This window comes from Halichoerus grypus, chromosome 6 (assembly GCF_964656455.1).
Source record: "Halichoerus grypus chromosome 6, mHalGry1.hap1.1, whole genome shotgun sequence".
Classification (NCBI taxonomy): domain Eukaryota; kingdom Metazoa; phylum Chordata; class Mammalia; order Carnivora; family Phocidae; genus Halichoerus; species Halichoerus grypus.
In genome coordinates, this window is record NC_135717.1 from 85,297,589 (window position 1) to 85,323,757 (window position 26,169).

At 36.0% G+C, this 26,169-nt stretch overlaps 2 protein-coding genes across 3 annotated transcripts in view; one reads left to right on the top strand and one right to left on the bottom strand.

Annotated features, from left to right (window-relative positions):
* Nucleotides 1-7,555: 7,555 nt before the first annotated feature.
* Nucleotides 7,556-12,111, top strand: CLEC9A (C-type lectin domain containing 9A). The gene is made up of 4 exons (XM_078074093.1): nt 7,556-7,698; nt 9,377-9,528; nt 10,730-10,851; nt 11,551-12,111. The coding sequence occupies exons 1-4, from the start codon at nt 7,575-7,577 to the stop codon at nt 11,681-11,683; spliced, it is 531 nt and encodes a 176-aa protein (XP_077930219.1). The 5' UTR covers nt 7,556-7,574; the 3' UTR covers nt 11,684-12,111.
* A 2,369-nt stretch (nt 12,112-14,480) lies between these two features.
* Nucleotides 14,481-26,169, bottom strand: part of CLEC1A (C-type lectin domain family 1 member A) — a 43,002-nt gene continuing 31,313 nt past the window's right edge. The window contains exons 4-7 of one of the 2 annotated variants that reach the window (XM_036066441.2): nt 22,659-22,810; nt 20,124-20,190; nt 18,929-19,004; nt 14,481-18,796 (exon numbers count right to left, since the gene is read on the bottom strand). In XM_036066441.2, coding sequence (XP_035922334.1) covers nt 18,646-18,796; nt 18,929-19,004; nt 20,124-20,190; nt 22,659-22,810 — 446 coding nt within the window. In that variant the 3' untranslated portion in view covers nt 14,481-18,645. Of the gene's footprint in view, nt 18,797-18,928; nt 19,005-20,123; nt 20,243-22,658; nt 22,811-26,169 lie in introns of both variants that reach the window. The other variant, XM_036066438.2, reaches the window with a different exon arrangement.

The window sequence follows — 26,169 nt, forward strand, 5'->3', positions numbered from 1 at the left end:
TCCCCACTGAGCAGTGAGCCCGATGCGGGACTCCATCCCAGGACCCTGAGATCATGACCTGAGTCCAGGCAGACACTTAAGTGACTGAGCCACCCAGGTGTCCCTTTAATCACATTTCTTTATTTCCTTTAGTCTAAATTTAAGACCTGTTTTCATATCTGGCAAGTGAAATTTTTATAAAATATAATTACTGGGCTGCGATTCCAAAAAACAAACAAAAAACTAATAACCTGCATTATCACTCATGCTAATACTAAGAAATATGCTTAGAAAGACAGAGATAAAGGTTATTGTCCAGATAATTCTTCCCTTTCGTATGCCCTAGCAAATCATTTCTTTATGTAGGAGACTTTAGCTGGTGAGGGAGAATTATGAGTTCTACAATGAGGAAGAGATCAGATTTGCTTCCACAAAGTACAAGAAACTTAATCTTGTTCATGTTAGCTATGAGCTTATTTTCCTGATAGTTCTTAGAAAATTGTTTTAAGCGGCGGGTGAGTGGCTCAGTCAGTTGAGCGTCTGCTTTTGGCTCAGGTCATGACCCCAGGGTCCTGGGATAAGTCCTGAATCGGGCTCCCAGCTCAGTGGGGAGTCTGCTTCTCCCTCTCTTCCCTCCTCGTGCTCTCTCTCACTATTTCTGTCTCTCTCTCTCTCAAATAAATAAATAAAATCTTTAAAAAAAAAGTGATTAAGGGGCGCCTGGGTGGCTCAGTCATTAAGTGGCTCAGGTCATGATCCCAGGGTCCTGGGATCGAGCCCCGCATTGGGCTCCCTGCTCAGGGGGAAGCCTGCTTCTCCCTCTCCCACTCCCCCTGCTTGTGTTCCCTCTCTCGCTGTGTGTCTCTCTGTCAAATAAATAAATAAAATCTTTTTTAAAAAAAGTGTTAAAAAAAAAGAAAATTGTTTTAAGAATTACTAGAAGCTCAATAAATAATTTTTACCTTGTCTATCATCTGAAAAGAAATTTCACTGCTCACAGCAAATGTTAGCACTTCCAGAAAGCTTTCCTTATCTCACCCTATACTCCCTCTGTGCTTCATATAAAAACGCATTATTTAAACCAAATGCAAGTCCATTTTTTTAAGAAAGTCACATTTAAATATCTATTTATCAAACGGACAAACTGGAAATAGATTGCGTAGTTGAAAGAGAACTAACAGATAAGTCAATTAACAACTAATAATTCAGTTTCTTCTCTAAAACCTAGGCACTTTGAACGGAATATTGCTGGGCTCCATTCTAATGACAGTACAAGAATTCATATTTAACTGGCATTGCAAATATCAAAAGATATGGTTTAAATATCGCACCTATATGATAAATTTCAATGCTGCTTTATAAATATGAACTACCTGGGGTAAGAAGATAAAACAAATGAAGTATAAAGAACACTTTCAATTAAAAACAAGATTAACTGAAGATGCAATACGTAAAGCAATATCATTAAGTGATTGGGATATAGAATTTGTCTATATATAAAAATGAACCTGTAGTCTCCAATCACCAATTATTACATAGCCAAAAAGCACATAGTACATACTAAGGATGTTCATAAAAGCATACTCTACATTTTTTCCATGTCCTCAAAAAAGTTGCTGTCCAATATATATTTACTTTTGTCTTTCTCTCTCTGTAGTTCATGAAATCTGTTTAGATGAATTATCATGTTCCTAACAAACTCTAGGTCATTTTAAATTGTACTAATTAACTTTGACCCACAAATCCCACTTTTGGAAACTTTTTCTATAGATGAACTTGCATGTATAGCAATGGGGTAAAAAAAAAAAAAGATTGGAAAAACTCAAATGTCTTTCATTAAGGGGTCATTTAAATTAACAATAGTATATCCACATCATGGAATACCATGAAACAAGGAAGAGAAAGAGAAGGAGAAACAGAAGGAGGAAAAGAAAAAGGAGAAGGAAGGGCAGGAGGAAGAAGAAGTAGAGAAGAAGGAAGAGGAGGGTGAGGGGAGGGAGGAGGGGAAGAGGGGAGGGAGGGAAAGAAAGGGTAAGGAAAGGGGGAGGGGGAGAAGCAACAGCAGTAAGAGCAGCTGCTCTCTATGGACTGATATGTAAATGTCTTCATGATACATCCTCAAGTGAAAAAGCAACTTTTAAAGTAATGTATACACTACCCCACAATTTGATTGAGAACGGATATTTTCTTCATATGCCAAGTGACACTGGAAGGATATATAAGAAGTAACTAAAAATGGGGTCAGGAGAGGGGGATAGGTGGTGACAATGTCAGTGTTTATTTATTTATTTTTTTAATGTTGTAATTCCGTGGATGTAGTATGTATTAAACAATTTTTTTTAACTCCCAAAACAAAAATTGGGGAAGAAAATATTCTGATGAGAATAAAAGAAAGCCAGCCAGAAAATAAAGTATTTAAAACTTCCAGTAATTTCTGGAAAATGCTTACAAATAAAAGTTTTGGCTTTCTTTTGTTTTGTGTTAATAGTTATAAATACTTTTAAAACTTTTAAATATTACTACACAAATGTAAAATATTTTTACCATTTGGTTTTTGTTCAAGTATAGTGACTTTCATTTTTTTGCTACCAATCCTGTCATTTGCCAAGGTCATCTTATACATTCTCAAAACATTCTTAGGGCTTTTATTTTTTTTTATTTTTTATTTTTTTTAGATTTTATTTATTTATTTGAGAGAGAGAATGAGATAGAGTATGAGAGGGGGGAGGGTCAGAGGGAGAAGCAGACTCCCTGCTAAGCAGGGAGCCCGATGCGGGACTCGATCCAGGGACTCCAGGATCATGACCTGAGCCAGGCAGTCGATTAACCGACTGAGCCACCCAGGCGCCCTCTTAGGGCTTTTATTAAGTAAAGCCAGTTACAGAAACAAAAGAGTTGTGTTAAACAAGAAGCAGTTTGTTCACTTCAAATTTCCTAACTAACTGCTTGTCCTTGCTAGTTATAGATTATGTTATAGCCAGTAGATTTTGAGTTATAAAAATCTTATTTAATTTTTAATTTTTAATAATTATGCATCTTAATCATCATTCCATTTCAACAAAAAACGTTAAATGTTTTCTCCATGAAAATTTTCAATGTAAGAGAAAGGTCAATACTAATATTTAAATTACATATATAACCACATATGATGTATATAATTTAATATACATAGTAAAAACACAGACATGTTTCTGACAAAGAGTAATGAATGAAATCTATATCTTGTTTAAAATATGATATCAAAGTAATGAATGGGTTAATTACAAATTATTCTTATATACCATCAAAAGTAAATCCATAGATATCTGACAATAAATAACTGATAAAAATTAATCAGGCTACATTGATATAAAAGAACGCACTGCAGTAATTTAAAGAAGTCTTCTAGAACTATTGTTACTAACACGGAGATATGGTTATGCGATGTTTTCCCATGAAGTAAGCAGATTGAAAAGTCAGTTATGGAAAAATATAGTTTTATAAAAATTATATGTAAAATAGATGTATTTTTTACATACAAATATGGAAAAAAGTTTCAATAGATATAAACTAAATGTTAACAACTGTTATTTGAATGGTAGTTTAAATGTAAGAAGTAATTTCTTGCTTTCTTCCAACTATTTTGTATTTTCTGTTTTTTCCTACCAGATGACTTATGCTAATTACTTTCTATTTTAAAAACTCTATAGTGCAAAATATTTTCTAAAAAATCAGATTTTTCCATTTGTTTTTACTAGTCCTTTTCATTTTTTTTTTTTTTTTTAAGATTTTATTTATTTGACAGAGAGAGACACAGCGAGAGAGGGAACACAAGCAGGGGGAGTGGGAGAGGGAGAAGCAGGCTTCCCACTGATCAGGGAGCCTGATGCGGGGCTCGATCCCAGGACTCTGGGATCATGACCTGAGCTGAAGGCAGATGCTTAACGACTGAGTCACCCAGGCACCCCGTCTTTTTCATTTTCTTAATTCATCAATTAGATATATCATATAACATCATATAATAAACACTTTTATTTTGGGGGCTTTAAAAACATTTGTCTTACATTCCCCTAAGTAAATATATTGTTTAATCTATATTCTTCACTTGTTGCAAATTGATTACAAGCCCAACACCAGTAAAGGTACAGTACATTGCTCCCATATAAGGAGAAACTAAAGAGAAGTCTCATTTCCCTTTCTACAGTTTTATTACAGTTTTATGTAGTACAACCTTTTCAGATCATAATAAACAAAACAGCAATAACCTCAAGAATATAGTTAATCTAGAAAAAGTTCGGCAAAATTCAAAATTTTGGAAAAGGAAATCTCCAAACATGCCAGATTATAGATAGAATAAAATAAATAACATCACTGTCTTACTTCCACTCTGGTTACATCCAACCTTTTGCTAAGAAGAAGGAACATAATCCAAGCCACTAGCAGCCGGGATTACTTGAGCCATCCACAGATGGGTAAGGCATAACCATCCATTGTCCATAGCTCTTGAGCAAAATATAGAAAAGAGGGTGAGAGTCGTAGAGCATATTGAAAAAGATTAGTATATTTGTAATAGTAGACCCAAAAGTAGAAGACAGAGAGAGTTAGACAAAAGTAATATTATTTTAAGACTTACTGGATGAATATTTTCCAAAATGGATTAAAAACATTAAGCCATAGGTTCAAGGAATTCTATAAAAAAACAATCAGCATAAAGAAAATCAATATCCTTGTTAAGAAAAATATTTAATAAAATAGGAATAGAGACTTTACAGAATGATTTTTAAAAAGAACTGACTTGGGGCACCTAGGTGGCTCAGTCGGTTAAGCATCTGCTTTCCACTCAGGTCATGATCCTGAGGTCCTGGGATGGAGCCCTGCATCAGGCTCCCTGCTCAATGGGGAGCCTGCTTCTCCCTCTCCCTCTGCTTGTCAAAAAAATTAAGTTTTAAAAAAAATCTTAAAAAAAAGAACTGACTTAAAAAGCTAGTCAGACTTATAAGGAAAGAACTACAAAAAAATATAAAAATAATATGAAAATGGGAGGACTGGCCCTGCCGAATATTGAAATAAATTATAAATCTAAAATAATGAAGGCAGTGTGGTACTGACCTAAGAATAGATAAGCAGGTGGATTGAATATCATTAAAACATTAGAAATACATCAAAGTAGTTTATTGGAAATTACAGTAAGCTAAAGATGGCAATTAAAAGAGGATGAGGAGGGGGTTATTCAGTAAATGATATGAGACCACAATGTCGCCATCTAGGGGAAAAATTTGGAAGTCATACCACATAAGTTCCAAAAAAATAAATTCCAGCTTAACAAACTGATGGGTATTAAAGAGGGCACGTTCTGCATGGAGCCCTGGGTGTTATATGCAAACAACGAATCATGGAACACTACATCAAAAACTAATGCTGTAATGTATGGTGATTAACATAACATAATTAAAAAAATAAAAAATAAATAAATTCCAGCTACATCAAAATATGAAAGTGAAATATGCTTGTAAAAAGTATGATCTCAGGTGTAAGATTTTTGCTCAAAAAGACTCAAAAAGCATCTGATGTATGTGGGGTGAACTAGCACAAGCAAAGTCAAAAGACACATTGGGAAACTCGTGGCTCATATCACACACAAGCTAAGTTTACCCAAATGCAAGTGCACTAACACGATCAGTTAAACAGGATTGGTTGCTAAAGCAGATTCACAGGACCTGAAATGACAATGCTTACAACTCCATAGTTTATTACAAGAAAAGGATGCAGTTTAAGAGCTGCATTAAAGTCAGGATATGGTCTGGAGAGGCCAGGTACAGACAAGTACTTTGTCCTTTCTCTGTAACTATCTCCTCAGGACAAAATTTCTCTTTTGAGTCAGGAACCACTGATGTGTATGTCCACAAAACACTTCGGTAGCAGGGAGCCCAAAATGGAGTCTTGCTTGGTAATTTTTATATTATGCTGACCACATAGGATATTTCTTTCTTTCTTTCTTTCTTTTTTTTTTTTTAAGATTTTATTTATTTATTTGTCAGAGAGAGAAAGAGAGAGAGAGAGCACAAGCAGGGGGGAATGACAGGCAGGCAGAGGGAGAGGCAGACTCTCCACTGAGCAAGGAGCCCAATGTGAGACTTGATTCCAGGACCCCGGGATTGTGACCTGAGCCGAAGGCAGACACTTAACCCACTGAGCCACCCAGGTGGACACCCAGGTGTCCCCACATAGGCATATTTCTTCCAGGTAACCAGCTTCGACAGCAGAGCCTGCTCAGGATCTCATTGTAACCAGGGGCAAATCATCAGTCACATGGCATCAGTAAACAATGCTGACAAGCTAGTATCATCTGACCAAAAAATCCTCAGACTGATGATTACAAAGCTACACTATTAGTCAGTATGTCTCATCCCTTGTCCAGAGGTCAGTGCCAGGCAGGAACTTTAGAAATACTGTTCAGGCTGAGCCCAGGCCTGTTTGAATGCATTCCCACAGCACAATAAGGACCTCATATAAAACAATAACGAAAAGACCAGAAACCCAATGAAAAAAATTATAATATATAATTATATCTTATATATAATTATACACTTCATAGAAAAGGAAATGCAACAGACATTTATATATATGAGAAAAAGTTTCAACACCATGCATAAAAAGGGAAATGCAAATTCAAATGATATTGAAATGCCATTTGCAACAGCTTACGTGGAGGGTAATTTGGAAATATCTAATACAATTTAAATGCACATAAACTTTGACCTAGCAACTTTTCTTAAAAATATACTTGCATATGTGTGAAATTACGTCTGACTAAGGTTCTTTATTACAGTATTTATTTCTGGAATACCAAAAGATTACAAATAGTCTGAAAGTCAGTAGGGAATGACTAACATAAATCATGATATATGCATACAATGGAATCTGATACAGTTATAATGAAAGAACGAGAAAGTTCTTTATACACTGACATGGAATTTTGTCCAAAATATATTTTAAGTGGTAAAATATGAAATATGAAAATATTAAAAACCATATAAATAGATCGTTACTGTTTGTATAAAGAGGGGGCATTTTATATTCATTTACTTGTAAAATTCAAAATATATGTGGAAGAATAAAAAAGAAATTCGTAAACTGACGCTCTAGGGGAGTGAAGTTGGGTGCCTCCAGGTGGCAAAGGGGTTTTTGCTCTGTATCCTTTGAAGTTTTTGATTTTTTTTAATTAAAAAATTTTTTTTTAAGATTTTATTTATTTATTTGAGAGAGAGAGAGAGAAAGAGAGCACAAGCAGGGAGGAGGGGCTGAGGGAGAAGGAGCAGCAGGCTCCCTGCAGGGAGCCAGCCACAGGGCTGGATCCCAGGTCCCCATGATCACAACCTGAGCCCAAGGCAGATGCTTAACCGACTGAGCCACCCAGGTGCCCCAAAGTTTTTGATTCTTGAACAGTGTAAATTTTAAACAAAACTTTGATGCAAATTAAAGTCACAAAAATAACCAGTAATTTGTAGTTGTCCTTAGTCTGTATGGAAGAATTGCTTTGTTCTAATTTGTCAGTATTTTTAGTTAAGAATGATTGTTATTTATTGTTTGAAGTGTTCCAGGTATCCACTATTGCAATGAAGCAGCAAGAAAAACTCATCCATCAGGACAGAGCACTGTTGAATTTCACACAATGGAAGAGAAACCGTAACCTTCAGATGAAATATTGCCAAACCTTGATACAAAACTCTTTCAATTCAGGTAATTGATATAAAATCAGTTTCCACTGTACAGATACAAATGCAGGAAACAGTAGCACTCATTTTACTGTCTGCAAAATTGCAGACAGAATTTTAAAATTGGGAGGGACATAATTTTGATCCACACTCCAGTTCAATGTTTTTTATATATTTATATATTTCAGTATATATAATGCAGATTTAAAAAACATACACTCAAATTTCAAAGGGAAATGTGTAGGAGTAGCAGATCGGATTTTTTTTTAAAGCAGCATTTTATGTTTTAGCCAATCACTCAAATTTATAAGTGTATCTTTAATTATAGTCCTAAATTCTTCAATATGCTTAGTTTAAACACTGCTTTAGATTCAAATTTAGATATCTCTTTGAGCAGAAAAATCATTTTTAAAAAATCAGAATATTTACCATAAAATTATAACAATGTAGGGTTCAACTCTTTTTAAAAATTCTATGCCTTTACTTCAGTTTTGTCTTTTACATCTCTCACTAGAATCTTAAACCTAAAACAGCCTTATTTCTACGTGCAGTATAGTTTGCCAAGTATTCTATGTTTACTTAATTCACATTAATTGTCCCTGTAGTGGATATCATTTAAATAATCACCAATGAGAGACGTCAAAAACCTACCTTCTGGTTGAAATTTAGTCAAATAAATGTTTACAGAATCCCTGGGTGCCCAACAGTGTTTTTAAATATTACAGGCTTTTGCAAGCATGAATTAGCCCCACCTCTGAGCCATTAACCTTGAAACAATGGCAATATCCATTTTGGAGACCTACAAATTTAATATATCCTCCAAAATTTCAGCTGCTTAGTCTTGCCGTAACAATAGTCAAGACACAGATTAGCATAGATTCCAAACAAAAGATATTGAAAAGCTTCAAATAACTCAACATCCAGGCCCTGGACACTGATAATGAACTATTTGTGACCCTAAATAGAAGGCCTCTCTCTAGAAAGTAGAGTTCTGGAAATTTCAGTCTTTCCCTCTGTGCAAGAAACACTTGGTCAAGTTCTTGCGTTTTGGTCCCCCTCTTATAGTCTTGAGCACAATTCTTTTGTGAATACATTCTTTCTTAAGACAGGTTTCATAAAACTGATTAAACAATATGGCTTCCTTCTAAGTTATATCCAAGTCCTGAAATAAGCCTATTGGTCATTTATGTTTTTCTCCAATTTTCCTCACCCACATATTTTCAAATCAGCCGTCAAAGTGCACTGTTTGTTCTGTCCATTCTATAGGAAACATTTTCATGTTTAACTCTCAGAATTTACACATCAACTTGAAACTTATTATCAGCTTGCCTAATGGTCCAGCATATATTCCAACTAAATTGGGCGATTAAGATTAACAGACACAAAATAAGTAAACAATGAAGACTATACATGATGTAAGCTTAAAGAGAGGAAAGATTTATAAAAATAGAATCATCAACTCAGTTGTTATAGAAGAGGAACAATTTGGGAAAAAATATTCTGAAATCAATTTTATCTTAAATTCTTACAGACCTATTGCAGTTGGAAATGTAGAAATCTTTCTGTGGTAAGGACCAATGCATCTGAACCATTTGGTTACAATGGTTAGCTTCACTGGGGACGGGACAAAGGTTTCTTTTGAGGAGATGGGCTACTAATATTTTTATAATAATTTTAACAAAGTGAAATGTTTCTATTCAAAGCCCATAACTGCAACCCTTGTCCAGACGACTGGATTCAGAATGGAGGAAGTTGTTACCGTGTCTTTGAAAACTGGAAATTTTGGCACACCAGTAAAGAGGACTGTTTGAAGGAGGGTTCTAATCTTCTACAAATAGACAGCAAAGAAGAAATGGTAAACAGCCTCTCATGGTTTCATATCATTCTGAAAATACCTTGATACACATTAAAAGCAAGGACTGATTCTAATTCGACAGAATTTCTTAATATTCTATAACAAAAATATATTTATTGTATATAATAAGGGTTTAAAAGAGACAATGTAGGAATTACCAAGGTTTGTTTTCCTTCTGATTGGACAAAAACAAACAAACAGGAAGCTATCCAGAAATCAAGGGGAATATGTTAGTTGTATGTCCTTTGTTAATCAAAAAGGAGAGGGAATAAGGGAAATACCATTTTGTCACTTGTTAATTCACTCCAAGATATACATATATTATAATTTTGTATATGCTTCAAATTTGTTATTTTCAATGCTGTTGGGAAGTGTAACAACCAATAAAAATTTTGTAATTAAAAGAAAAAGCAGAAGTATAAAAAGGGAAGTGATGTCATGAAATGGCAAGGTCTATAAAAATAAGCCTTTGCTAAATGAAATGTTTAATTGACATTAAGTCTGCTTTACTAACATCTTAACAAACATCTTAAACAGTGTTTCCCTGAAATCTTTTACCCATAAATATGTGTGAGGTAGAATACACAGTTACACATTTCTGACCTTATTAAAAATGTATGCTTGTTATACTCAATAATTAGTTAAAGTTAATTTTTCCAAAAATAATGAGAGAACAATTTAAGGATATGTTAAGGATATGCAGTAAACCAAGGCAACTTGGACTTACAACAATTACAGGTTTACACTATTTTTTCTGCGCAAATTTGGTGACAAAATCAATAATGTTTTTTCTAACAAAATATGCCTACAGTTAAGTTGCCTCTGGAAACTCCTAAACTATTGGAGTATGCTGGGAAAGAATGATCTATGTGGTCTAGGATGTCAAGGATGTTTTTACTTTTCCTCATAATGAAGGTTCAGTATAACACCTTGTTTTGACATATATTCTCTGTCAAATTCTGAGTCTGTTAAGATTATTTTAATACCAGATGCCTATTTTCCCCATAGTCCTCAACACCCCATCTATCATATGGCAATAAAAAAATCTATAAAATGTATCACTTCTTTTAAAAACCCTCTGTCTTGTTCTCTAGCTCTCAAGTTCCCATTAATGTCTGTCTAGGCAAAATGCTACACTTTATATTTCATGACAGTTTGTTGTTTTCCCCTCAGTTCACTGTTCAGGTCTTGTTTCTTCTAGGACTTTATCACTGGCAGCCTGAGGACGGTCAAAAGAGGCTATGATTACTGGGTGGGGCTGTCTCAGGATGGACTCAGCAGAGCTTGGCTTTGGGAAGATGGCTCTTCTCCTTCCCCTGACCTGTAAGTGTCTGAGAGAAATGTTACAAGAAAAAGTAGAAACATGAGGGAATTCCAAAGTTTATTTTCTTTTATACCTCAGATTTTCTCCAGAAGACATAGCCAGCATGATAATTTCGCAGGTTTTTGACTGGAATCAAAGCTGAGGTAATTTCAGAGTAGCTTCATGGCTTCCAAGTCTTCCTACTTCTCGGCCCCCTGCCATTACACTCTAACACAATTCACATCAAAATTTGAGAATCTGAATGAACAATATAATTATCACAGATGTTTCCTGTGTATTATTTAATGGCTAGCGAGTGCTAAGGGAAAGAAATTGTAGTAACTATTAAGAGATTTCCCTATTAAGCTTTTTATTTTTATTTATTTATTTTTCCCTATTAAGCTTTTTAGATAGAGCTAGGGAGATTGGTGAACAGGATTAGGTGTTTTAGTATTTTGAAAATTAAGAGTCAGGAAAGAGATCCTAAGTTAGAGCCTATTTTTGCGTATGTATTTCCCTTAATATGAGGTTTTTGATATTATGTTAACATATTTTTATTGAGAGAAAACACCGCTATTACTGAAGGAGGGGGATGCCACAGGAGGGTACGATATTAAAACAAAACAAAACAAAAAGCTACCTACCTCTCATCAGTTACCCACAAGAACATCACTGTAAGCCCCATACCTAATGTCAGATTCACTGATTTGCTTCTCCAGATCACCAATACAGACACTCCAATCAACTGACCAGCTCTGTGGATATTTCAAGGACAAGTTCCTTTCTTCTGCTAACTGCAGCATTTGGAAATATTTTATCTGTGAGAAGTATGCATTAAGATCCTCTATCTGAAAGAAATTGTACCAGAAGAGATCTATTACGGTAGTATGTTGAACAGGACATTGGAAAACCTGCCACAAAATTCCAAAGAGCAAGTGCAGAAGTAAACCCAAGTGTGGGCTATGAAACTACCTACCCGGACTCAAAACCTATCTCTACATTTACACTGGGCAATTTTCTTCAATACTTTCCAGACCTTCACTTGACATTGTTTAAACTGCCAAGAATAAAACCGATTTATAGCTACAGAGGACAAAATCCTGAAAGGTTGAGAACAAACTGAAGAAAAATTATTTCTTTGTGTTTTTTTTTTTTTCTCTAATCTAGAGTGACTATACACTCCACACAAAAATCTATAAGCCACTGGGGGGAGATGATGCATTTCTAGCTGACTGATTTTTTAAAAATTAATAAATAAATGTGGCCTTTTAAAGTCTCTACCTGCCAGATTTTTCTATGCATTTTCTGCTATCGAACCAGTAGGATGGTCAGACAGAGATATGGATTTTCAAATTAGAAGGAAGACAGGAGCTATCTGCTGTGGGTAAGACAATACCCTTTTAGGACTGCAGAATTCTACTAGACACGTGAACTACCAGCACTTCATATAAGCAGAAGTAATAGTCAGGCTGCGAATACCAATGAATGTCCAGTAAAGGACAGCTGTGAACTTCCTTCCTTTTTCTCACTGACTGTCCCCACCACTCACAAATCAAAGGGCTCAGGTTGGGACTCTCAAGGTTAACACTCCAGCACTTTTTTTTTCCTATTTTTTTAAATTTTAATTTCAGCATAATTAACATACAGCATCATATTAGTTTCAGGTGTACAATATAGTGATTCAACACTTCCATACATCATCCAGTGCTCATCACGACAAGTGTATTCCTTAAACCCCATCACCTATTTCACCCATCCCCCCACCCACCTCCCCTCTGGTAACCATCAGTTTGTTCTCTAGAGTTAAGTCTGTTTCTTGGCTTGTCTCTCTTTTTGTTTTTTTCCTTTGCTCATTTGTTTTTTTCCTGAAATTCCACATACGAATGAGATCATATGGTATTTTTCTTTCTCTGACTTATTTCACTTAGCATTATACTCTTTAGCTCCATCCATGTCATTGCAAATGGCAAGATTTCATTCTCTTTTATGGCTGAATAATATTTCATTGCGTGCTTGTGTGTGTGTGTGTCTATCACCTCTTCATCCATTCATCATTGATGGACACTTGGGCTGCTTCAGTATCTTGGCTATAATAAATAATGCTGCAGTAAATAGGGGTGCATGTATCCCTTTGAATTAGTGTTTTTAGTATTTGGTGGGTAAATACCCAGTAGTGTGATTACTGGATCTTAGGTTAATTCCATTTTTAACTTTCTGAGGAAACTCCATCCTGTTCACAGAGGCTGAGCCAGTGTGCATTCCCACCAACAGCACACAAGGGTTCCTTTTTCTCCACATCCTCATAATGCTTGTTGTTTCTTGAGTTTTTGATTTTAGCCATTCTGACAGGTGTGAAGTGATATCTCATTGGGGTTTGGTTTGCATTTCCCTGATGATGAGTGATGTTGAATATCTTTTTTTTTTTTTAAGATTTTATTTATTTATTTGACAGAGAGAGAGAGAGCACAAGTAGGCAGAGTGGCAGGCAGAGGGAGATGGAGAAGCAGGCTCTCCACTGAACAGGGAGCTGGACATGGGGCTCGATCCCAGGACCCCAGGATCATGACCTGAGCAGAAGGCAGCCGCTTAACCAACTGAGATACCCAGGCGCCCCTGATGTTGAATATCTTTTCATGTGTCTGTTGCCATCTGGATGTCTTTTTTAGAGAAGTAACACTCCAGCACTTTCAACTGCATCTCTCTGTGCCTCAATTTCTTCATTGTAAAATAATAATAGAATTTATTTCAAAATAATATTTGAAGATTGAAGTATGTATATGTTAATTGCTAAGAATAGTGCCTTTCTTAGAGTTTGACACTGTATCAGTGCTCACTACTGTTATCTGGAGTAAATCACCAGTCAGCTCTAGGCATCTAGAGATGTAGACCAGATAAAAATGACCTTTTTTCCTGCTCATGTTACAGGAATATTGAGAAGATGAAGTTTATATATAAAATGTCAACAACTGTCTAGACAGAATATCTGTTTTAAAGTTAATGAATATCCTCAAATAAATCTATAGACAATTTGTATCTTAGGTCTGGAGGCTCCTTGGACATAGATTAGCTTGTTCCCAAAAGACAGGAGATATGAAAGTATCTTATGATCTATAGGAAGGAAAAATTCACTAATCATTATTATATTACTTTTTTACCACTTACCATCCTTAGAATACCTTACTACACAGTAAATTTTCATCAAATACCTGTTAAATTCAATATAATTTTATTTAATCTTTCATTTTTCACAAGGAGTATTTGAGCTACATTGGAGTCTCATCTTTCTTTATAATAAAGACACCACTTACTTTTTTTTTTAAGATTTTATTTATTTATTTGACAGAGAGAGAGACAGCGAGAGAGGGAACACAAGCAGGGGGAATGGGAGAGGGAGAAGCAGGCTTCCCGCTGAGCAGGGAGCCCGATGTGGGGCTCGATCCCAGGACCCTGGGATCATGACCTGAGCCGAAGGCAGATGCTCAATGACTAAGCCACCCTGGCGGCCCATCCACTTACTTTATTTCAAAAGTAAAATAAAACCCAATTCACTGAGGCAGTGGAAATTATTTAAATGAACCTAGAAGTCTATTATAAAAGGTGACCTCTGAAGGAGTAGGTCCTTTAAGGATGGGAAGGACATGTTTTCATGTTTTTTTTTTTTTTTTTTTTTTTTAATTTACCCTTGACCTGGAGTTTAAATGGTGGGCCTTTCAGTAAAAGGGATTTTTCTAATTTTCTGCTGAACCTAGAGAAAGAAAATAGCACGGAAAACAGAGTATAAGTTGAATCCTGTGTTTGGTTTTCACAGCTGACAGCTGGAAGCTGAATAGAATAACTTGGAATGGAGGAGAAACAATAACAATTTTTAGTAGTAAAGACGTTTGTCTTCAAGATTCTTCAGAGCATTGTCATGGGACTATGTTTAGAGAAAGGATAGGAAGCATTTAATAACTCTTAATAAAAAGTACAATGAAGCCAAAGGCAAACATCCTTCGGCTGATGTCATCCCATCAATATGTGATACAGTCTTTGCAAGTCAGAATCTTATCGACAGCCCAGCTGGCAAATTTCTTCAGTGGCAATACTGCTTTTCACATAGATATTATGGGTGGAAGATTTTTTCCTACAGGTTGCTTTTGGTCCAAAATATCAAGATCTTTTTCCAGGCACTGGTGAGAGATTGGGCCTTGGCACTGGGTTAACAAGTTTTAGATCTCGGTCTCACCAATAATAAATGGTATATCTTTGATCCATTTCATTGAAATCCAAGTTAGATTTAAAAAGGCGGGAGGGGGAAAGGAAACAGAAAACTCTGTCCTACAAATGTAAAGAAGCTTTGTTATATGCCATGGGTAAAGTGTATGAAGTGTGTAAAAAAGAAAAACATTAGAATAGTAATATTGATAGAATAATATTATTAGATCCTAAAAATCTGTTCATCCAATGAACCTTGCAAAAAAAGTTATGTACACTTTAAATCAGATTATGATGGGGTTTTTTTGTACTCTTCATAAATGACAAGAATCCCTTTACAAAGTATTTGACCTCCCAAATATTAACGCTGAAACTGAGGCAATCTACTAGACTTTTCTACTTATTTCATAATTGCTTCTGTCCCCAAAGTAAAAGCTCCCCTTATACTTCTCACTCTTCCTGCTATTGCAGGACTCATGACCTGTTTCCTGTTGATAACTTTTAAGAGCTGGTTCAATATCCTCAGGAAAAGAAATAGCTCATTGTGTACCCTAGGGAACTCAGATCTACCAGGAAAGACTATGTTCCTCATTTGACTTTTCCTGAAATTTCTTCGGAATGACCTAAACACACAAGAGCCTGGAAGAAAAAAGTTCTCAAGCCAAAAAAATTCACGGGCCAATGCTCTCTCTGTTTCTCCATGGAAAAATGTTCTCAGCAAATTATGTCATGATTATTTCCTATTCTTAAATTTTAAAAAAGTTTGTGGAGAAAATGTTATACCATACTACTCTTCTTTGAAATATTTGCTCATATTGGGATTATTGTTGTGAGTTTTGTTATACAGGTGATGGGATTGAGGGCAGAGATGGAGAGAAATAAGGTCGAGAAGAGAAAAATGTCAAAGAAATGTTATTTTTTTCCCTCCTCACTATCTAAAGTGACACTTTCCTCAGGTTGCAGATTTGAAGGGAACACTTCAAATGCTATTCAACACCCACTGCCCAGGCAGCTAGACTCTTTAAAGCAATGGCATTTAAAGAGACACTTGTCATCCAACCCTGCACTAGACCGCAGTTATGTAGGATTCCAGGGGTCAACACAATGTGTGTCATGTCCCTATTTACAACTTAGTCCACAAAGTCATTCGACTTTCCTTAGGTTAACCACATTTTCTTTCTGTAGTAACAAGACTTAAATTACACTTAACTGCTTAGCTGAAGTCCTCATCCACATTTCTTGTTACATGCTTATTATATTAACTTGCATCCATTAAATATCTGCACTGATCATAGAAAATATTTGGTAATATCCACAGCTTTCCAAAGTGCCTCTCCACAATTTACTAAAGAATACAGTTCTCCAAAAAGGGTTGTTTATGCTTGTGTGTGCTCCCTTATTTAAAAAAAAAAAAGAAATTACTAATTCTTTTTTTTTTTTACATATTTTTAATATCTTTTACATTTTATATTACAATTTGGATTATAAAACTAATTTCACATTTACTTCATTTCAGCTAACAGCACCATGAGAAAATTATAAACATCTGCACTTTATACTTAATGAAATAAGCTTAGTGAAGTAAAGTGATTCACCCAATAATAGATCAGAATACAAGGTCTAAAACTCTAATTTTCTGACCACAAATACAGTCTTTTTGCATGACACACTAAATGGAACACAAAATTTGTTCAACACTGAAGAAATTTCATAATCAACAGAAAATTGAAAGGAAAATTCATAAGGAAGAAATCCACAAGCAGTGATTGCTAAGTAACACAGTCTTATGAAAATGAATACAGAAATGTTCTCTTTATCATATGTTTGCTAATTTAATGTCATTTCACTACACAATAGATGTTTACTGAAAATAAAACTGAAGCAGCCTAGTTTTCACTGCTGAAAAATAAAGATAATAGATTATCCTCATGAGCATTAAACACCTAAAACTGATTTCTCTACAAATCAACAAAGTCACTGGTTGTGATGGTGTTATTTGCAGTGACCCGTTACTATTGTGCATCTTGGCATCCTGAGAAAGGGGGTGCCTACACAAGAAGCCAGTGATGTGTGCAGATGTTCACAGTTTCTCTTCCACTTTCTATGACCTTATTGGATAACTCACCCTATTAAGATTGTATTTACTCATCTTTAGCTATGTGTTAATGACAAACTTGCCTCAAAGGATTTCATCTCAGGAGAGTATTAAAATCATCTTCTTGAAGACAGCATGTTTCTCAAAGACTTATCCCTCAAATAATCAAATAATCAGTACTCTTGTAGAGTCCCTACAAACTCTCTGTAAGGCACAAACAACCAGAACACAGATTGCTATCACTTTTGAAGAGCATCTCCACACTGAAATTGTCCCCAAATCACAAATCTATTCTCCATCACACACATTTCACATTATTTACATTTATTATTATTAAATCTTCAGTACCTGAAAGGTATAAACATGGATCAAATGGAAGAAAATAGGAGCTGAAACCAAACTATTATAGACCCACATAAAGAGATTGACTTTTGCTCTGGTCTTCACTATTGCTGAAGGGAGCATCAGGGACAGTAATTTGGATATGGAACTGAGCTGAGAATATTTCTTTCCTGGAAGAAATTCCTAGGGAAAGGACACAATCATTGGAGTTTTTTGTTTGTTTGTTTGTTTGTTTGTTTGTTTTAGAGAGAGAGATCATGAGTGGGGAGGGGCAAAGGGAGAGGGAGACAAAAAATCTTAAGCAGGTTCCACTCAGCACAGAGCCTGAAGCAGGGCTCGATTCCAGGACCCTCAGATCATGACCTGAGCTGAAATCAAGAACTGACTGAGCCACCCAGGTGTCCCAATTGTTGGAGTTCTCAATGGATATGGGGAGGTACGTTCGTAAGAAGTTAAGATTCTAACTAAGAGAATTATCCCAGTGGAAAGCAGCCCATTGACATGGCAGATAGGGGCTTTATTGAAAGACTAGGAAGGGAAAAATATGGAGTGAAGCAAACAGAAAGAATTAATTATGTATTTAGGAGCACAGTATAGGAAATGATTGCTAATTTCTCACAGACTACTTGGCCTTTGGGGCAAAGAATGTTACACACATTTATTTCCTCTACTTCAGTAAGTTTCTCACTTCTCCAAATATGAAGGAAGACGTGGAAACAGGGGGATGATACTAGATGCTGAGAAGGAAGAACACTAGAAGTGATCTCTAAGTCAAGAAGGTGGATTACAACTTTATGAGATTCTGAGACTGGTTGTTGGCACATGGGATTTCTTTGTGACTGGTAAATATATGCATGAACCCAAGCTCAGGAGTGCTGGGGATCCTGAACAGGAAGCATGAAAATCCTTCTTGCACCAGTCAGAAAAATTGCTTTTCCTAACTTTTTTTTCCATGTTCCAATGTCTCAAATATCCTTTGCATTGACTTTGCTTGGCTCAACCTTTATGCTGAATTGTTGTATAAATATGGATCACATGGGGAAAAATAGGAACTGAAACCAAACTCTTACAGCTGCACATAAAGAGACTGACTTCTGTTCTGATCTTCAGTCTCCCTGAGGGGAGCTTGACATTGCAGTTATGGTGGGAGAGTCCATTACCTCCATATAATGGCTCAGGGAAGCTAATGGAGGCTCTCGGGCTTCACCATGGCCGCCTTTCTTTCGCATGCACACCGCCTCAACTCTTTGCAGTCCTTTGAGAAAGCCTTTCCATTGAGGATGGTCACACAGTCCCTGCTTCTTAGGCTAGTAAAATCTATTATAATCTCAAACCTTAAAGAAAAAAAAAGAAGGTTCATTGAATCATAGTTTGCTTCTCAAATGAAATGTTAAATACCCAGAAAGTACATAGGGAGTACTCCTAACTCAATAAAATTATAGAATAGATATGCAGAATGAATTTACTGGAGAGATGGGGTCACCAAGCTCTTTCTTTTCAGCCCCTCAATTTCCATACTTGTTCCTAGAAGCATCAGTTCATCTAAAACAACAAAAACTGTTTGTAAGTAAAACTAAGAGGTATGCTATAATCCAAATTTATCATATTTTACCATCATCTGAAAAATCATCTACTTTCTCTGTGATTCAGTTTAATTTACTATAAAATAAAAATGATTACATTAAGTATGTCTTATCTCCTGGGAGAATAAATCCCATATGATATATAGAGAAGAAAGGTGTCTGTCCAAACATGGCTTCAAATTGTAATTATATTTTAGAATAGATATTACATTTACCTATTTCAAAAGATATCATGCACAATCTTATCTAAATACTCACATAAGTAAAACCAAGTTTTGATAATATTGCTCCTTATAACCTCAGTAAATCTATTCTCAGAGACTGTATTTTTAAAAATTTTATTTCTTCATTTATTTGAGAGAGAGAGAGAGGGAGCCTAAGTGGGGGGAGGAGTAGAGGGAGAGGGACAAGGAGACTCTGCACTGAGCGCAGGACCCTGAGATCATAACCTGAGCCCAAACCAAGAGTCAGATGCTTAACCAGCTGGGCCACCCAGGTGCCCCTCCGAAACTGTACTTCTAAAGATGTGCTCCCTATTACACTGCACAGGAAGCCAAGAAATCTGAGGTCTTGCATTATCTCTGGGTATTGGTAAAGTTGTGAAGTTGTGTGGTCTTAGGCAAGTTACCATCACGACCTGGGTTTCAGTTTATTCATCCATAAAAGATCTCTTCCCCTCCTCCTCCTCTTCCTCCTCTTCCTTCTTCTTTTCTCTCTCTCTCTTTCTCTCTCTCTCTCGGTCTCTGTCTTCCCCCTTCCCCCGCCAGCGAATCCCAAATACTTAATAATGCTCCAAGGGACATCAGTCCTGAAATAAAAACCCTGAAAGCTTCCAGACAGAGAACTGTCCCTACTATTTTACTACCATTTTGTATGTCTCCTTCACTGGTTTATAAGCCATTCAAAAGCAAGCACTATGCTTTATTTTTATACATCTGTGTACATCCTCCTACAAACACAGTATCCAATACAAAGTGGAGGTTTGATTAATGCTTATTGAATCAAGTTGTTGAACTCAGTTACTCAAGCGCAAGCTCTCTACTAAATGCTTTTCCCACAAAATGTTCTGAAGGCTTACAGTTCAGGGGAGTACGGGGCTCCGTCAGTCCACAGCCAGGCTTTGCCACTGCCATTGCGAGAGAGCCCTGTCCAATAAGAGTAGAAAAACTCAGAGTAGCTCTGAGGCATGGCAAACTCCTGTGAAAGGCACACAAGAAGACCTTTAGCTTTAGACATGTTATACTATGTATACACAGAGATGCGTAGGACCAGCCAGCACTTTTAATATGAGAACAGCACACGAGTCCTGCCCCACATAGGTGATAGTACACTTGAGGGAAAAAGTGTCTGTGCTGAAGTCAGTCCAAGTTAAAGAATTTATCTTGTCTTAATAAGTTTGAATATATACGGATATTCTAAAACCAAGAATCACATCAACCAAGATTTATAAATGACTCATTATTTTCAAGTCACAGAATAAACACTAAGATTTAGATAAAAAAATATGGGGGGCGGATTTACAAAGAGAGGTGGGGTGATTGCGAAATGGAAGAATACGGGAAGAAAAGTGTAAAAATGGGGAAGTAATCTTTATAAATACATGCAAAGGGACTGACAGGAAGGAGAAGAGAATAATGAATATACTTTTTTTTTAAAGATTTTATTTATTTATTTATTTGAGAGAGAGAGAGAGAAACAGCATGAGAGGGGAGAGGGTCAGAGGGAGAAGCAGGCTCACCGCTGAGCCGGGAGCCTGATATGAGACTCGATCCCAGGACTCTGGGATCATGACCTGAGCCGAAGGCAGTCGCTTAACCAACTGAGCCACCCAGGTGCCCCAAGAATAATGAATATACTTTAATGCAAAAAGAGGTAAGAGAAAATTTGGAAGGATGATTTATGTCTCAGACAAGGAAGGGGAGAAAGAGAAATTTTTCATATATGTGTGTGTGTGTATTTATATTTTTGTATAGTATTTATATATACACACATATATCATGCCTTCTCTAATATCTATATTGATTTTTTTAAGATTTTATTTATTTATTTATTTATTTGAGGTGGGGGGAGGAGCAGAGGGAGAGGGACAAGCAGACTCCATTCTGGGCGTGGAGCCCAACTTGGGGCTTGATCTCACGACCCTGATATGACCTGAGCTGAAATCAAGAGTGAGACACTTAACTGACTGAGGGACCCAGGCGCCCCTCTATATTAAATTTTTTTAGTTACCTACTTCCTTCTATCCAGTCTTACTCTTTAACATAAATTATTTAAATTTATTATAATTATCAATTTTTATGTCCTTCCTTTCCACTATACTATGAGTTCCTTAAGGATACATACTTTGTTTTATGTCCTCAACCCTTCAGATAATTAATGCCATATGTTGATTCAATAAAAGATTATTGGAAATAGATATGAAACTATCACTAAGCAATAGTCATCTAGTAGGCATATCAAAGGAAGTGTAGTTGAAAATACTTCCAATTTATGGTAGACACCTCAAATTAAAAGTTCTAAAAATAAGTCATATGAAAATGACTTAAATATGTACAATTCTTTGAAGTGCATGAGACAAAATCACTATATAACTTACAACTTATATATAACTTATATCACTATATAATCACAATATTTCCTACTATTATATATAATACAATTCAATTATAATATACCTGAATCCTCAGTATGTGCTAGAGGTGGAGGAAACAAAGAGTACAAGAAAAATCAGGTGGGCATAATTATGGTAGGACACATTGTCTCAGTCAAATAAATTACTTCCCTTTCTGCTGAAATTGAGCCATTGAGAAAGGATAAAAAATATTATTTTAGTAGATGAGAGACACTTCAGAGTTGCATTCATCACAGATTTCAGAAAAGTGGGTAGGAATTAAGATGTAACTAGAAGGATGTTAAGAGTTTGCATAGTGAGCTGGGCATTTATTTCAGTTAAATAATCCTTTGTTGATAAACTACTCTGTGCCAAGACTTCTGCTAAAACAATGATAAATAAATAATGGTCACACTGCTTAAGGGATTAAATCCAAAGGCAATAATAAATATTTTTAAAAAGGGTGGGAACAATTACACGATTTTAAAAGTTTATCTTAACTGCATATACTTAATATATGTCAATTTATAATTTTACTTTCATATTTGCCTCGACTAATCTATGTTAGGTTATAAACTTCTGGAGGACAAGATATTTATCTACAGGTTATAGTAATGAATTAATTAAATATTTTTCAATTAAAAGCTTTGTCCTTTTATAACGGAAGAACAGGAAATGCTATTTTCATCTTTCTAACCTTGCCTCAATATTGTGCCCTTCCTGCCCAAACCAAAAGCGGTAAGAAATTAAGGGATTTTTTATTTGATTCCTGACTGGTGGGGATTTTGAAGAGCTTCCTCTAATGGTTTTTTGTTTGTTTGTTTGTTTGTTTTTTTGGAGAGCAGAACAGTTTTTACATACTCAGGGAATCACTAAAAACAATAGGAGTAAGACCTTGATTGCAGTAAGTGCAAAAGTCTGGGCACGTTGACTCCTTAGACTCTTCTTGTATAGCTCTTTTAAGGACCTCTTTTTCGAGAATAATTCAAACAGGAATCTTACCAGCACTTCTTGTGTGTTTATCTTCAGCATGGTTGCGTTCTCAGCGATGCAGAAATAGTCACAGCCCTGCCAATTCTTGCTCTCTCTACAGAATCGGTAGCATTTGTCCCCATGCCACTTCCATTCTTCTGGACAAGGGCTGCATCTGTGTTCTTGGAAAGAAGCTAATTTTAATGCTATTTTCTATCCAGGTCTGCCATCTTTCTGCCCCTGAAATTACATAGTACTTGATGATTCAAGTACTCTTATTATTTAGAGTACTTTCTTTTAGATATTTAATTGCCCAGAAATGATAACTACAAATGTTTACCAAATACTCACTATATGCCAGAAATTGTAATTGGGACTGAGTATACAGTAAAAATTAAAACAGACACTACCTGCTTTCATGGACTTCGGAATCTAACAATAAATGATTAGAACTTCCTTGCTTCTTGCCCTATATAATTCAGCACACAGAGGATATTCAATTTCATAAAGAACTTTTCACATGTTCAAAAACTCATTATGCCTTGTATTTAAGAAAGAACTGAAGCTTCCACAATTTTTTCCTCAAAATCCTCTTATATAATTATAAAAGGATTTTTTTAATGCGATATATACCAATAAGATATGGACTCTTCTCTTATTCTAAACACAAGTAAATAAAATTTTAGAAAAAAAAGACAAATATACTAAGCAAGGTATGATTTAGAATGGTAAATCTCCATGTGTCAGATATTAAGATGGGCACCAAAGTCAGAGAAGTAAGTGCAGAAGTCAAGGGTGAGATGGAGTAATAGGTAGAGGTTGTAAGTATAGGAACTAGTCCCTAAGAGCCATGTTTGTTTGTTTGTTTGTTTTTAAGATTTTATTTATTTATTTGACAGAGAGAGACACAGCAAGAGAGGGAACACAAGCAGGGGGAGTGGTAGAGGGAGAAGCAGGCTTCCTGCCGAGCAGGGAGCCCGATGCGGGGCTCGATCCCAGGACCCTGGGATCATGACCTGAGCCGAAGGCAGACGTTTGACGACTGAGCCACCCAGGCGCCCCTGAGAGCCATGGTTTTAACACCGATGAGGATACATGGCCTTGGGCCTTTGAGAGTTCTGACTTGTAATCAACTCCCTGATGGTGGGATGGGAACTCAATCATTCCATAAAAACGTCTTTATTTTAAGAACAATCCAGTGTCAAAATGTTAACATGTTAAAATTTGAATGGTCAATATGCACTTGAATATTATATTATTGTTTGCATTTTTGTATATTTGAAATCTTCCTTAAGGTAAAATAGTTTTAAATAAATAAATAATTGAGAGATTCCTTTGTGAGTCAGTTCATATTTCCGGCCCAGACCTTATACCAAACTACTTACTCAGATCTCCACTTCAACATGCCCAAAACAGCATCCCTAACCTTCCCCACTCGTAACCACAGAATTCTTCCTGTTTCACTTGATCACATCTCTTGTAATTGCTTTGCCCCCAAACTCTGGAAGTATCCTTGACTCCTTTATTTCTCTCATGTCACCTTTTATTCCATCATGCATTCATCTCCTCTAATAATATCCTAGTTTGAGGCAACATCATCTCTCTCCTGGATTACTGCAAAAGCCATCTCTTAGGTGATTTCTCTTTTTATTTTTCCTTCTTCCAGTGTATTTTCAACATATTTGCAGAGTGAGCCTTTAAATGCTCATGTCAGATCTATATTTCCTCTGCTCAAGATCCTGTAATGAATCCTTATTTTGCTCAAAATAGAAGCCAAATCCCTAATAACATCACCTAACGCCCTATATAATCACTACCACATCTCCTATCAGTCCTCTCCTCCTTCACTCTGCTCCAGACACACAGACTCCTAATTGTTCCCTGAACATGCAGCTCCATTCATTTCAGGGCTCCTACACTTCCTGTTTTCTCTACCTGGCTTCTGCTTTCTTCATGTATCTACATGGCTAATTCCCCTAAGTCTTCAAATCTTTGTTCCTATACCCTCATCTTAATTAGGAATTAAGTATTAATTAATTAATTGTATCCCTACATAAATTAGCAACCTACCATCCCTGAATCCCTGATGCCTCATACCATATCTACTTTATTTTCCATAGGATTGATTACCTTCTTACATACTATGTTTAGTTTGACCAACCATTTTGCATGTCTGAAACCTAGGCTTTCCCAAAATGTAGGAGTTTTAATACTAAAACTGGAAGAGTTTTGAGCAAACTGGGACAAGTTGATCATCTTATTTTACCTTTTTAAATTGATTTATTAACACCACCCCAATCGAGTAAGAGGTCTATGAGGGGAGAAATCTGTGTATGCTTTGCATGGCATGCATCAGTAAATCTTATCTTGTGTGGAAGAGTAGATGGATGGATGGATAATGGGAAAGAAATGGAGAGCAGCAGGATAACACTGAGAACTAACATCAAACCAAAGGTATATGAACATTTTCATGGGAATAGGGTTATCATTAATACATTTGCATGTTAGATTTTATATTTAAACAAAATATAGTTTATTTGTATATACAGCTTTCTTTTTGTCTTTATACAGCTAGATGTAAATTCCAGAGACCACTGGTTTCAGAGAAACCTGGATTATCTTTTGATGACATGGCACCCAACAAAGAAAACAATATACAGTGGGTTGTCGGAAACACAAGAAGAAAAACAAAACTATATGAAGTGGTAGATGTATTAATTATCTTGGCCTTGATAATCATTGTATAATGTATAGGTATATCAAATCATCACATTGTACCCTTTAAATATATACAACTCCATGTGTCAATTATTCCTCACTAAAGTTAAAAAAGAAAAAAAAGAAAAGAAAGAAAACTGTGACCAGTGAGATCATTAATCATGTGGGGAAGAATCACTTAGAGAAGTGGAAATGTGCCTGTGGGTGTTATTTTACTGGGTAACCACGCAATCTGGCCTTCTGGTAATAAAAAGTGACAATTTCGGGCGCTTGGGTGGCTCAGTCGTTAAGCGTCTGCCTTCGGCTCAGGTCATGATCCCGGGGTCCCGGGATCGAGTCCCACATCGGGCTCCCTGCTCGGCGGGAAGCCTGCTTCTCCCTCTCCCACTCCCCCTGCTTGTGTTCCTGCTCTCGCTATCTCTCTCTGTCAAATAAATAAAATCTTTAAAAAAAAAAAAAAAGTGACAATTTCGAATGTATGTTGCTTCCTATGCATGCAAGATAAGCAGAACAGAAGAGAAGGCTAACATGAATAGAGTTAGACACTATGAAACCCAAAAAAAGACAGGAGGAAAAGGCACAGGAATGAGGTAATGTGTCTAGTCTTGTCCAGAGGTGGTTATCAAAGCATGATTCATCTTCCACTGGCATTGTCATCATTATTGAAATGCCGGTTTATGGTACCCAGACAAGGCACAGTGGATTTAAATACCTGTAATTTGATTCCGTTCATCAGTATTTTTAACCTGATCCCATATGACTCTTAAAATGTGAGAACTTTCATGGCTCATTAACTTCTTAAGGGGAAAAAAAATTATGAACG